At 37.5% G+C, this 14,871-nt stretch overlaps 2 protein-coding genes across 3 annotated transcripts in view; one reads left to right on the forward strand and one right to left on the reverse strand.

The window, feature by feature from the left end:
* Positions 1 to 4,937, reverse strand: part of foxo1a (forkhead box O1 a) — a 41,873-nt gene extending 36,936 nt beyond the window's left edge. Inside the window, exon 1 of one of the 2 annotated variants that reach the window (XM_051129392.1) lies at positions 4,105 to 4,936. In XM_051129392.1, the coding sequence (XP_050985349.1) occupies positions 4,105 to 4,656 (552 nt within the window). In that variant the 5' untranslated portion in view covers positions 4,657 to 4,936. Of the gene's footprint in view, positions 1 to 4,104 lie in introns of both variants that reach the window. The other variant, XM_051129393.1, reaches the window with a different exon arrangement.
* Positions 4,938 to 5,681: 744 nt separating this feature from the next.
* slc25a15a (solute carrier family 25 member 15a) lies at positions 5,682 to 14,543 on the forward strand. Its single transcript, XM_051129818.1, is given in 7 exon segments — positions 5,682 to 6,066; positions 6,785 to 6,841; positions 7,117 to 7,375; positions 11,633 to 11,773; positions 12,439 to 12,614; positions 12,754 to 12,923; positions 14,526 to 14,543. Coding segments are annotated over 6 exon segments (819 nt in total). The 5' UTR covers positions 5,682 to 6,066; positions 6,785 to 6,786.
* Positions 14,544 to 14,871: the final 328 nt, after the last annotated feature.

Below are 14,871 nucleotides of genomic sequence, written 5' to 3' on the forward strand. Positions count from 1 at the left end.
GCAAGAGCAGACGAAGCAACAACACAGCACAGATCAAACCGAACCGTCTAGGCATGTTTGTTTAGAAACACTCAGAGACCTTATATCACATGTAACCTTTCAAAACCAACACATGCAAGAGCAACTAGAGTTTACCACTCTACAGACAGATATACACCACAGGAGCTTCACAAAAGACTTCACAGCACAACACAACAGCCTCTCTACAGAAAGCATCAGACTCATGTGCACTGTCATAGTTGGTGCCTGTGCAAGTTCTGAATTGAAAAGTCCAACTAGACTGAACCTGTGGATTAGTGAACTAAATAATTAAAACACAGTAATGATCTGATTTGAGATCTGAAATCTAATGTCTGGTCAACAAATGTCCCTTGATGGCAAATGATGTGCTATGGATGTTCTCTGTGGAGAAGAGATGAGCTATCATGTCAAGTTGGTCAGAGAGGGCTGACTCACTAGGTTCCATTTACTATTAATAGAGGTAATTTGTCATTCACTAAAATCTGGAAGAAAAATGTTCTAAACAATACATGTCTAAACGTGACAGTTATGTCTACAGATATCACATTACAGCCAGAATTCTAAAAAGAATGTATGATGACAAATAAATAAATTAAAATTATAATTATTCAATAAATTGTATGTATTCACATTTTTACATTAATGAACAATGTTATATTACATTATTTAGAGTTGAATTATTCAGATTAGATATATATTTTACTCTTCTATTATACTCCTCTATATACAATATACTATTATTATTATTATTATTAAATTCAAAACAGTATATTAAAATATTAAAACAGGTATCCAAACGGAACAACAAAACCTTAAAGTTTAAGAGACAGTAAATGTATGATTTATCTCAACTTGCAATTCAGGAATGTGTATTTAGTGTCTGGTACTCACTTAGTTTCCTTTGAATGCTCAGTTAGTCGTTAGTCTTTAAGCACATCTGCTACCATGTAAATTTCACATGCCAAAGTTTGTGAACATCTTGATACAAAAATACATCAGTGCGCTATCGTAACTGACACTGGTTTCCAGTGGATTGTGGGAACAGAATAAAGGGTGACCCGACTACAGTAACCTGGGTTCAAGAATTCACCCTTTGGAGGTGTGACATTAAACTCAAAGTTACTTTCTCAAAAAGAGTTACTTTATCCCCTGGACTAAAGCCCAGACTGCAGCAATACAGAGCTCTTCTCTGCTTCACAAACTGACAATTTAGCCAGATGATTCAGCACTGTGAGTTGATTGGGGGTGTTACGGGGCTGTCAAAGATTCAATTCTCTCATCACGATCAGAGCGTGCAAGGAGCAGCGTGGATAGATTTCTTCCCCTCTCAACCTTTGCTTTTTTTCTGTGTGACTACCAGCTCTATGGAGAAAATCAAGCTGGCAAAAAGTAAAGTGCCTGCGTCCCTGTGAACTGACTGCCTGCAGAAAGATGTCTACCAACCTGTATTACAGTTTAGAGTTACATTTTTCTACATATTTCAAGATTTTGGATTGAAATTCATATGAATGTTAAAAAAACAAAAAAAACAAAAAACAAAAACAAACTAAAAGCTTAAATAAACCATGTAGTCTTAATTAATTCAAGAAAAAAACTTATTTATTTTTCTTATTATTCTCAATGTATTTATTCTTTTTTGAAACATTTTTAATGAACACAATATAATTAATAATTTATTCATTTTAATAATTAAATTAAATTAATTCAAACTGAATTTTTGCTACTACTGATAATAATAATAACAATAATGTAACAATATAATCTTAAACAAATATACTAAAAAGCAAAAAAATAAAATCTTAAATTAACATTAATTGATATCAGACATTCACCAACAAAACAGCCTCAGATAAAATTTTAATAATGGTGTATGTGTCTGGTTGTTACAGAAAACTTAAAAAAAAAAAAACTTAAAACTGAGGATTTTCAATCTCTCCTTCCTTTCGGCATATTGGTTTGGAGTGACATAGGCTGTGCCCCCGAGGGACCCTTTAACTGATCATTACCAGCGCCACATTGTTTATGAGATCAGAATAAAATTGAACAGTTCCTGTGGGAAATTTCCTGTGGTTCTCAAAAACATTGCCCCATTATGAGTCACACGTACTGAGCATCCAATCACCACACAGATCATATCAGTTTTACAACCACACAACACAAACACACACAGATTTGACATCAGGTTTATCAGATGTGCTTCCAATAAGAGTGGAAAAGCCACTGAGTGCTACTAAGAATTATGTGTCATCAGAGGTAAGAGAGGTAAAACGCACCCTTTTCCAAATGCATTCAGTCATCAATGCATATACACCTCCCCAACAGACGCACAAAAGCATGACAATTGTGGAATGCTGGCACACAGACACACAATAAATCAGAGGGTGGAGTGGATCTTTCCTTGCATGCGTAGACCGCCATGCTTGCATACTTGGCAAACATCAGAGGGGTATTGACAGTTAATCCCGCGGATATTAATAGCGTGCGGTGTGATGATGCACTACACCTAACAACACAACTTTGAACCCACTTGACGAAGACGTTTCCATGGATATAAAAAGCTCTGTTTTCCTGTTTCTCCAGTTGCTAGGGTGGTTCAGGCATACCGGTGGTACAACAACGTAAGACATCGTGTCACCCGAACTGATTTATTGGGATCCACCTTATCACGTTCCTTCAGCTATTGTTTGACATCTTGACCTTCATGACACATAAACATGACCAAAGCTCAGTCTTATAGATCTGGGTCACACTTATGTTGAACTCTACCTTGAGTGTACGAAAACTGGCAAAAAATCTCAACCTCTAGTCTGTGTAGTGTCTTTTCATGACCTCAAAAATTTATTTACCCCTTTTTTTTTTGAACAAGGCTTATTCAGTTAATAAAATCAATCAATATTTTCTATAATGTAATGTCTGTTTTTGGAAAAATTAAACTAAGTAAAAAAAATGATTTTCTTCATTAAAGAATGTTGCAATAAATATCATATAAACTTGTACAATATGATTTGTATGGAAATGTACACCTTTTAGGAAAAAAAGTATTAAGGTCCACCCCTAAATCAATCGGTCAGTACAACTGAGATATAAACTAATACTAGCCATCAATTCACCAAAAGTAGTTAAACAGAATTATGAATTTTCATGGGGGTGTGCTGAATAAGTGCAACATATTCTCAATGCTAGTCCAGGTCTAAAGCTGGCCATTTGAGGGGTCTTGTTTTTGGGTCTTAGAGGGTCTTGTATTGGTCTGGGTTTTAGTGGGTGTTGTATTAGTTCGGGTCTCAAGGTGTGGTCATATTTACCATTGCTATGCAAATTTCTGCAGGAGAAATATGGGTTAAATTAGTAATAAGAGTTAAATGTGTTAACTAACCAACAGAAAGCCGCTTCGTTTGAAAGTGACATCTGTCTGAGCTGTGCTACAGCCTTCACTGCATTACTGACAATAAACAAATCACCTTTCATCCCACAAAATTTCGCTAATGTGACCGGATCTGTAGGTGTTTTTTTAGTGGTCTGGCACTTATGGGTATTCGGGCTGGGTCCAAGTTTTTGTCTTGTCCTAACTTCAACTCCAAAGAGTTCTACCTGGAAATGTGGAAAGCAAGTTTTTGCTGTCAGCAGGCATCTATAAAACACTTGCTACTTGGGACCTGCATGTGACATGGGTCAGCACTTGAACTATTGACTGCACTGCACCACCTCGCCATGTGCTTCATGTAATGAGTAGCAATCATCTGTCGTACACGACAATGAATGCAGACTATTGACAATCCCATGACAATCCTAAAACAATAAGTGATGGATGCATAATAATCATTCCCAAACTTCAGTAATTAGGCCGCACGGGACAGCAAGAATCAATACCAACTGGGCAAAACCTTAAAGCTCGCATGACATGGGGGCGTTCACACAAGACGCGTTTTTGTTTTCATAACAGCTGGATGGGAGCGCAACTTGAATGGGAACCATGGTAACCAAGACGCATTTATAGAAGTTAAACTGTTTGCCGTAAAAACCCAAAACACAAGGCGCAAGTGACTGACGCATGAGTGTACAGACCAAAACAGAAAACATAAATACCTTCCAACCAGCGGAGCTGTTACTATCCCCCTTGTCCTTAAAATAAGGGACGCTTTTCACCATCCAGTCGTAGATCTGAGACAAGGTGAGCCGTTTTTCGGGGGAGCTCTCGATGGCTTTGGTAATCAGGTCCGCGTATGACATATTCCCCCAGGCGTTGCGTCTGGACGAGCTGCTTTTGCGCTGAGCGGCTGCCGCGGCTGCTGCGGCAGCGGCCACCGGTGAGGAGAGCACGGGCACCTGTTGCTGGTGACTCGGGATTTGCTGCTGGTGGATGCAGTTCTCCTGGCACTGAAAATCGCCGCACAACATGAGAGGCTTTTGATCAGCGTAGTCCTCATTCTCTTCCAGCAAACTGAGGTTGTTGATGAAGTCCGTGTTGCTGGAGGGCTCTTGCTTGACGGACGGAGCCGGGGACGATGTGTTGGAGTCGGCGGCGGCGGGGTTGGGGAACTCCGGCCGCGGCAGCGGCCAAGTACAGGAGCGGGGTCTGGAGAGCGGCTCAAAGTCCGGGTCGATCTCGACCATCTGGTTTTGGGCTGCGTCAGCCATGGTACCAGTAATACTGTTTGTCTCTTAAAATGTCACATATGATTGTCAAAAGAAAATATGACGTGAAACGCGAAACAATAAACAGAAAGAAAATGCAGTTACTTTAAACTGACTTAGTTACATTGAAAACGGCTTAAAAGTCACAATGTGGCTAGAACGACATCAGATTGGTGTTGTTATAAAGTTTTGTAATCCAGTCCAGTCCAGTATTCTGTGATAGTCCTGTGCTGTCGCTTGTTGAATGTCTGTGTACCAAAACTCTAAGTGCGCTTACTGGAACTCAATATCATATGTCACCTGACACCGCCCACGTACATGATTGACAAGTGGCAACAGCCAATCACAGGCGCGCTTTTGAAAGCGAAACAAGCAGTGTTTTCGTCCTTTAAAAACTAGTAAACAAACTTTCACGGAGTTTGGATGATATGAAAACACTTGCGATTTTGACTGCATGGCTTTTTATCGACATTATATTGCTTGTACATACACATACGCGCTTATTTTTGTTTGTTTAATTATGTTGTAACAAAATAGTCATCGAAGTCAAAGAGAGAAAACAAAAAAGAAACAGAAACAGCCTCGACGCTTGATTTTCCAACCAAGATGTTTCCGTTGATCACAGCGGTTATTACGAATAAAGATCCTTTCAATGCCAGTGTGTTATGAAACAATGTTTATTTAGGCTATTAAATCTGTTTTAACTTGTTTTGGTGTATTTATTATAAATACAAAAATACACTTATTTGCAATATATTACTTAATATATATGAAAAAAAAAGAAAAAATGTTATATAAAATATAATATCAGTACATGCTTGTATATTTCTATTGATTTGAAGTATTTTTACATTAAAGAAACTAAAATATGTGTGCAAGGAGAATTATATTCTTACATCAATACCAACAGACCATACTGTGTACCTGCATAAAATGTTTGTAAGAATTCATGACTACGTTATTTGTACATAGTTTGGATGCTTATGTATACTCAAGGCTATTCTGCCATCTAGTGGTTATAATACATCAGTGTCCCTGGAATTTCTTGTGCTCAAATATCGCGTTTGATGAAGTGACCTTGTGTCACAATCTTGATGTTGAGTCAACAACTTCTGCAGGATATGACAGCAACACGACCGCCTTCTCTTATTTCCAGGGTACGTGGTTCCAGGAAGCCCCCACATGACGAACCGTAAACACCTTTGCCCTTCGTTTGTGGCATGTACACACCTGTGGTGGTGATATAGGAAGTGTGAGTGTTTAGTACCGGCTTCAGGTGTGTTTTGCGTCAGTAGTAAGATACTCCTTTCACGCGACGGGTTGTTCCGAGGCTCTTGAACCAAGCACATTATTGGATATAGTCTGTAGAAGTGTCTGCTGCCAGGACAGAGTGTGATCCAGAATAAGGGGCGGGTGAGTGTGAATACCTTCTCTGTGCTATCGTGCAGAACATATGTAAGACTGCAATAGCTTAGTTTAATGTTGCCAAGACGTTTTGATCTTGGCATGTGAATGTTGGCACATGAAGAGGTTCAGATGGTCAGTGTTAGGCTCAAAGGGACTCTTGTCTCCTCGGGGGGATTCCCTCTAAATCTGGTTTAAAGATTAAGACTATTAATAGAAAGCTCACAGGTCAGATATACATACCCTCTTCTTATTTAGGAATTAACCTCATGTAATGTTCTTTAACGGGCTATGACACCAGGGCAATACCTGTTTTTCTTTTTCTTTTTTATATGAACCATGGTATTTGCACTAGTCTTATACCTTCAGGAGCCTGTCTGGCCTTCAACCAACACACTGTAAAAATGATTTTTCTAAGTTGTGGATAAAGCACATTATTGGTGTATGATTAACAAAAAATATTTAAAAACAGTCTTAATACAAAATAGTCTTTCTAATTAAAACTGAAAAAATTGTATTCAGTGCTTTACTTGCCATTTCTTTGTATTCAAATGTGTTAGTAATGTCTAAATGTTTTTCAGTGTCCCGGGTGCAGGATGATACTTTTTTTTTATTTTTTTAACATGTTATTAATGTTATTAAGTATTGATATCTTATTAAGTATCCTGTTGATCCTGTTCTTTCTACATCTGAATCTGAGCTAAACCGTTTGTCCTACACTTTACAGGAATGGCTCCACATCCTGTCACACAAGCCATCATTGATCTGTCAGCTGGAGCATGTGGTAACTGCCTTGTATTATTAATTTCCTTTCTACATTTATATATGGGGTGGCTTTATATGCATGTCGGATCCAGAATGTTTATATATAAAAAATTAATCCACTGTCATTTTGACAGTCACAGGCTGCTATAATACAATGTACGTTATGTTGCACCTGTCTGATTTGCACAAATGTTGCATAATAATAGTAATTTTGTTACAGTAAGAAACAAGAAAGATCACTTATTTAAAAACTTTCAGGCATGTTCTGCACTGTTTTTCTTCTGTTTTTGTAAGGTGGGATTGCATGCGTGTTAAGTGGGCAGCCCTTCGATACAGCCAAGGTGAAGATGCAGACTTTCCCCAGCTTGTACAGAGGCTTTGTCCACTGCTTCGTCTCAGTCTACAAACAGGTTGGACTGCGAGGGCTCTATCAGGGCACCACACCTGCCCTCATAGCCAACATTGCTGAAAACGCTGTGCTCTTCATGAGCTACGGCCTCTGCCAGAATGTTGTCCGCTTTGTTTCAGGACTGGACCGAGGCACAGAACTCAGGTGGGGTACCATTACAGTGAACTCCCACACAAAGTATAATAAGATATACCATTGTACCATTGAACATTAAGCTTCAAACACTTAAACTATGAAAATCCGTCATAAAAATGAATTATTAGTTGTTAGAATTATCATTATACAATTAATATATGATAACTATGAACATATATAAAAAAATAAAGATATAAAAAAAATCAAGCACAGTTACAAACATTTGTGAAAGTCTTTCTGAAGAGCTCAGGGAGTTCAGACGTCATACTGTGATAGGATGCCAACTTTGCAATAAGTCAGTTCGTGAAATTTCATCTAACAGTCAACTGTAAATGGTTTTGGAAGTGTATAGGAACAGCAGCAACTTAGCCACAAAGCGGAAGACCACGTAAAGTCACAGAGTGGGGTTTACGGAGTGCTGAGGCACATGGTGCATAAAGGTCAAGCATTGCTGTAATGATTCTATAGTTGGAGAGTTCCATACCTCCAATGAGATTACTATCAGCTGTCCAGCAGGAGCTTCATGGAGTGGGTCTCCATGATAAAAAAGCAGCTAGCAAGCATCAGATGTAGTTGTAAAGCATGCCACCGTTTAACTGTAGAACACTGAAAATGTTCTGTGACAAACTACACTTTTCTGTTTGGTCTGATGGGCAGGTCTGTAATAGTGACCTTGGCAGATGCCAGGAGAATGTCACCTGCCTGACTGCACTCTGTCAACTGTAAAGTGTAATGGAGGAGAAATAGTGATATGGAACTGTTTTTAAGGGTTGAGCAGGATTCCTTACTTCAAGTGAAGGGAAATCTCAATTCTTCAACCTACCAAGACATTACACTATGCTTTTTGTGGGAATATCTTAGGCAAGGCCCTTTTCTATTCCAACATTACTGTACCTCAGTGCACAAAGTACGGTCCATAAAGACATGGCTGGATGAGTTTAGTGTGAAGGAACTTGACCACACAAAACACTGACCTCAACCGCCAATGAACATGGCAAGACAGGCCTTTTCATCCAATATCAGAGCTTGACCTCACAAATGCCCTACTGGACAAACAGGCAAAAAAAAGTGCCACAGAAGAAGACCACAGAAACACTCCAAAATCTTGTAGAAAGCCTTCCAAGAAGAGTGGAAACTGTTACAACTGCAAACAGAAAAAACAACTCCATATTAATGTCTGTGCATTTAGAATGCAATTTCATTCATTTCATAATGAAGTCACTGTTGCCGTGTTTTTGTGACTTATCAGGACACAAATTTGTATAATGACATGGGTATTACAAGGAGAGGGTGACTTATGAGGACATTGACCCATGTCCCCATTTTTCAAAAGGCTTATAAATCATACAGAATGAGTTTTTTTTAGAAAGTAAAAATGTGCACAGTTTCCTGTGAGGGCTAGGTTTAGATGTAGGTTGGTGTAGGGCCAGAGAAAATACGCTTTGTACAGTATAAATACCATTACGCCTATGGAATGTCCCCACAATTCACAAAAACAAACCTCTGTGTGTGTGTGTTTTAAAGCAATTTAATATTTTAATATACCACTAGATGTGTGAAATAAAACACAAATAAAAATTCATAGTAAATATAAATTTTTAGCAGAATATTTTGTCAAATGAAAAGAAAAATGTGAAAATAATTTTGTATTTAGGATAACATACATTTCTAGCTGTGAAATTAGCCTTAGCAAGAAAATGTAGTCAGCCATTTATTTAAAAAATATTGAAGTTGTCATTTTCACCACAGAATGCTATTAAACACAATATGATTTGTCTTGTAGAGGAAATGACAACTGTCCTGGGGTAGGAATTTTCAAGAGAGTCCATTGGATAAAAAAAGTTTCCTTTTGAAACTTTTAAAGCATGCAGGGTTAACCTTACAGTAGCGGGGGTTATATACATGAATGAATGAATGATCGCATTTATATAGCGCTTTCATTGTGTATTGCTATACACCCAAAGCGCTTTACAATCATATGGGGGGATCTCTGCTCAACCACCACCAGTGTGCAGCATCTACTTGGATGATGCGACGGCAGCCACGGGACAACGGCGCCAGTGCGCTCACCACATACCAGCTACAGGTGGAGAGGAGAGAGAGTGATAGAGCCAATTCAGTGAATGGGGATTATTAGGAGGCCATGATTGACAAAGACCAGAGGAGGGAATTTGGCCAGGACACCGGGGATACTCCCCTACTCTTTACGAGAAGTGCCATGGGATTTTTAATGACCACAAAGAGTCAGGACCTCGGTTTAACGTCTCATCCGAATGACGGTGCTTTTTACAGTATAGTGTCCCCATCACTACACTGGGGCATTAGGACCCACATAGACCACAGGGTGAGCACCCCCTGCTGGCCTCATTAACACCTCTTCCAACAGCAACCTAGTTTTCCCTGGTGGTCTCCCATCCAGGTACTGACCAGGCTCAGCCCTGCTTAGCTTCACTGGGTAGCCAGTCTTGGGCTGCAGGGTGAAATGGCTGTGACCATATACATAAACCCAAATATGGGTTTATATACATAACCCCAAATATGGAAATAAATCAGTTATTGAATAAGCATGTGTCCTATTTTGTGTCCTAAACTTCTGAAGCATGTTGTCTCATATTTTTTGAGCAGTCAATGCAGTTTGGGAAAGAAATTAATCAAATTTGTGTGAAAATATTCAGATGCAACCCCTTTGTAATTTTCACAAGTAACTAATTTAACTATACATTGTCTCTCAGCAACTGTAACCGATTAGTTACAATTATATTTGTAATTAAATTATGTAATCCCATACATGTAACTAGTTACTAGTTAAGTTTGAGCCCCTACCACTGTCATCAAGGCATCAATATGTGCAACAAACACTTGCAATACAAAATGCTATTCATAAGCTGAAATATGTACTTTCTCTCTCTCTCTCACACACACACACACACACAGCTTGACATGCTCAGGGCAAATTCTGCAATACTGTATGTGTAGGCCTACAGTATGTACTTTGAGCACTGCTGTTTATTGGCTCATTTGGGGCCAAATTTCTTTTGATTTTTGATACATTTGTATTTTTGAAATTTACAAGACATTTTGTTTTATTTTTTATGAATTTGACTTTAATCAGACTTACCAGTTGTTATAATTTCTATTGTGTGCTGGAGAGCAATTCTCTCCAGTTTTCGCTATAAGTTAAATTTTATCTATTGTTTATAAACAAAAAATATATATATTACCATATTACCATGACCAAAAAAAAAAAACATTTTTGGTCCTTATTTGTTAGTGCTTGTCAACATGCTGGAGTAACTATAAAGATACAGTGAAATCATGAAAGATGTTCTGTGTAAAGATATGGGCTGTTAATGTTATATATTGTATATGGTGTGTGTTGAAGTGTTGAACACATCTCCTACCCTTTTGGCTACATACGGTAATGTGCTTATGTTTCACTAGTCCATTCAATATGCATGATGCAATTCAATCCTCTAGGACAGAAACTGTCATGTGACCCACAGCCTGCATGTTCAGAGCACCTTTCTTTATTGGATAAACATTAGATGTTTATAGTCAATACAAGGGTTACAGTGTCACCTCTTAAAATACTATGTAAAATGTAGTAATAATAATGGATCCCAATAATAGGATCAAATGGCAGTACTTTGAAAAAGGCTAATATGGTATTTATGGGATATTTATGAACCATGACATTTTATATATTCTATAATAGATAAATACCATAAATCCATCCAGCTCTTTTGACTCACTGGTTCTATCTGGTTCCTTGACCCTTCCTCCTCCACTGCCCGCATCATAGCCTTGGTTGTTTTGTCCTGGGCCACTGACTATCCTTTTCTGACTTTGCCATGGTCATCATTAGGACTATTTTTTTGAAGTTTATTTTATTCCTGTGTTCCTGTTGTTAACAAAAAGTGTAGAGAAGAAGTAAATTTAATTTGTAATAATATATTAAAAATATTTTTATATTATTTTTTTTTTATTTTATTCTAATTTAATCTTTGTATAATGATCATAATTAAGTATTAGTCCTCTTCGTTCAAAGATGCAGCATGTAATAAAATCTATCTTACTGAATGTATTTTGTTTGGTGTCACTGTTGATTCAGAAATGGAAGTATATCTTGACTGATTTGCAGTCACTTATATTACATTTGATTCAACGTGAAATGATACATGAATAATAGTGATACAATAATAACAGTGTCAGTGTGACCTGTCCTGAAATTCAGTGTGTGATTATCAGCTGTATTGTGTGTTTCAGTGATGTTCAGAAGGCCTGCTCAGGCTCTGTTGCTTCTATCTTCTCTTCTCTGGCTTTATGCCCCACTGAACTGGTTAAATGTCAGCTGCAGGCCATGCATGAAATGGAGGCATCCGGCAAGATTGCCAGCGGACAGAAAAGGTCTGCTTAAGGTTTTTTTTTTAATATATTTTTAGTTTTTTTTTTTTTAAGCATTCGTAATGCTCCAGTGTAGATTATTTGTGATTCAAGTCAAATCAGGAAAAATTTAATGTACAGTAGTTTTTTTTTTTAAGTTAAGGCATTTAAAACCTTGCACAGAAATCATGATTTTTTTTAACCCAAATTGAAAAAATATATAAATAAATACTATGATGTACTACATAAATTTTCAATTTAACCAACATAACTTTTTATGCATCACACCAATGAGAGTTTTATTTTACGCTAACAAGACATTGAAAATAATGTCATAATTTAAAAGAAATCAAATTCTAATTTCAAATTTTTCTAGTTTTTAATTTAATTTCTAAAAATAGACCTTATTTAGATTGTTTTAGATCGTTTTTTAATTATTATTATTTTGCATGTTTTGCAAGGCCTTGAGAATTCCCTGAAATACCTTTCTTTTTATTAAAAATGCCCTCATGTGGTTACCATGTGCATTTTTCTCTGGTATTCAATAGGAGGCCTTTTTAAGCATGTTGGTAACCAAAAAGTCCTAAGTTCGGAGTACCTATTATATTATTGATCTTAAACAAAAATTGCCTCAAAATGATAGTTGTTCGGTAGTTTATATCTTGCTGAAATTCCTTTCTCTCTTTCAGCACGGTGTGGTCTGTTGTGAGAAATGTGCTCCGCACAAACGGTCCTCTGGGTTTCTATCAGGGTCTCACCACCACTATAGTCAGAGAGGTACCTGGATACTTCTGTTTTTTTGGAGGATATGAACTCAGCCGCTCAATGTTTGCACACCACATGGGCAGAGACAAAGAGCACATAGGTCAGTCCATGGGAAGGCCACTTAAAAATCCAAATTCTGTCACCATACACTCACCTTCATGTCATTGCAAACCTGTATGATTTTCTTTTTTGCATGGAAGATGTTTTTGAAGATTTAATTATCCGAGTGTTTCTGACAGGTGTGGTGCCCTTGATGTTCAGTGGAGGTTTTGGCGGTGCCTGTTTGTGGCTGGTTGTGTACCCAATAGACTGTGTGAAGTCTCGCATCCAGGTTCTGTCTTTAGCAGGAAAGCAGGAAGGCTTCCTCAAGACTCTTATGGGGATTTTACGAAATGAGGGTGAGATTTAGGTATTTATCTTTGTTTCAAAACCTAGCCAAACATACTGTATGTAATATCCTGCCCATCATGGAAAACTGGAAACTCAAAAGCTCGGCACAGTACACTCAACTTACTGTCGATTTTAATACAGTTAATGCCGTCAACTACGCTCATAGTGTAATACACTAATAAGCCTAAAACTGCACAGCACACAAATATTGAGTAAAATAAACACTTTACTAATATCTTTTAAGTATTGAATTAAATATACTGTATGAAGTGTATTTGTAATCAGAGGTGTCCATTCAAACTGAGTACCACATGCCTTCTCAGATTTCTGAGCCAATAGGATGCAACTTTTACAAGACAAAACATAAATATTTTTACATTTGACATTTAAGTTTCTTGATCAGTGCAGGTACAATTAATACTTTCAAATAGGTAATTCGTAGGAGACAGTGCCACTTGTGCCAAAAAATGTATCTTTCTATGATGTCTGACAAGCTTAACCCCTGTAAAGCCTGATGAAATATTGATCAGAAAATAATATATATATTTTTAAATGGATAGGTTTATTGAGCTGAATTTATTTAGGGAAAGTACAATTTGCATATGAGTTTGCATTTTATTCCTTTTACTTACTAAAAAGTAAGCTGTAAAAAAAATGACTGGCAGCAATGGCTGCCAAACTAAAACCATAAAAATTAAAGTAAAATATCTTAATTTAAAGGGGTCCTATTATGCACTTTCACAAAGTCTTGATTTTGTTTTAGGGGTGTACTAGAACATGCTCTCATGCTTGGTGGATGGAAAAATGCATTATTTTTCACATGATTTACATTATTACAATACATTTCTTCCCAGCCTGGCACAAATGGCTAGATTAGTTCCGGGTTCAATGAAGACCCGCCTTCTGAAAAACAAAATGTGTTGTGATTAGTTAGCTGTCCCACTGCGTTGCGATTAGACTTTCCATCCTGCTACGCCCCTTTGCCAAAGCAGTTATCGCAAACTAGATTAAAGTGATTCTTATGTTTTAAATATGGATATTTTTCTTACAAAAATGCATCGATTCGCTACAGGAGGCCTTTTCATTGCCCGAAACCAGCTCCAGCATAAGGCAAAAAAGCAGCCTAACATTTACATTATCAAAGAACATCATCACTGCCTGGCCTATTCTAGTGCAAGTTTAGTATGTATGCATTTTAAAAAACACTTGTTACGGCTCCGACGCGGCAACCGGAGTAGATCTCGGGCTCGGCATGTGTTTCGACCCCTATACTGAACATGTCTGTAGCGCGTTACTGCTCTGAAGCAGCCACTCTAGTCAATGCTTGTGTTTATACCCACCACGCTGCAGCTCGTTAAAGTGACTCTCTGTGCTGCATCGCTAAAGTTAGGCTAATCCCCCACCTCGTCCCTACCCACCCCCCAACAGTTTGAATTTCCGTAGGCGGGATTTATTTTAATGATATTCTATTGGGCCGCATGTGACATCATTACTTGCGGAAAAAAACGCTGTAGTCCAAAGGAGCCGTTCGTTGTAGTTTTAGATTTTTTAAAAACAAAATATCTCCCTTTGGAGTGGACTTTCAGATTTGTAACTTTGTAGATCTTTTTTATGCCCAAAGATGCACACCACGCACTGACTAAAATTCAAAAAGTGAAAAAGCATAATAGGTCCCCTTTAAATGAAGTGCAAAAAAATTTGTTGAAAGTTTCATTTTAACAAAACAACCCTTTTATTTTACAAGTTTTTCTTGAATTACTAATTCATTGTAAAACACAACGCACATTCATGAGCTGATGTATACATCACTACATTAATAACTACACAGTTATTTCCTTTAAATAAATAAACATAACAACAATGCTTTCTGTCCATCATGCTCTTTAGCAGAATGGTAACCCACAAAACTCAACAGAAATCATTTAAATCCCAACAAAATGTTAAACACTTACAAGATCTCTCAAGTT

This window comes from Labeo rohita, chromosome 15 (genome assembly GCF_022985175.1).
Source record: "Labeo rohita strain BAU-BD-2019 chromosome 15, IGBB_LRoh.1.0, whole genome shotgun sequence".
Taxonomy (NCBI): Eukaryota; Metazoa; Chordata; class Actinopteri; order Cypriniformes; family Cyprinidae; genus Labeo; species Labeo rohita.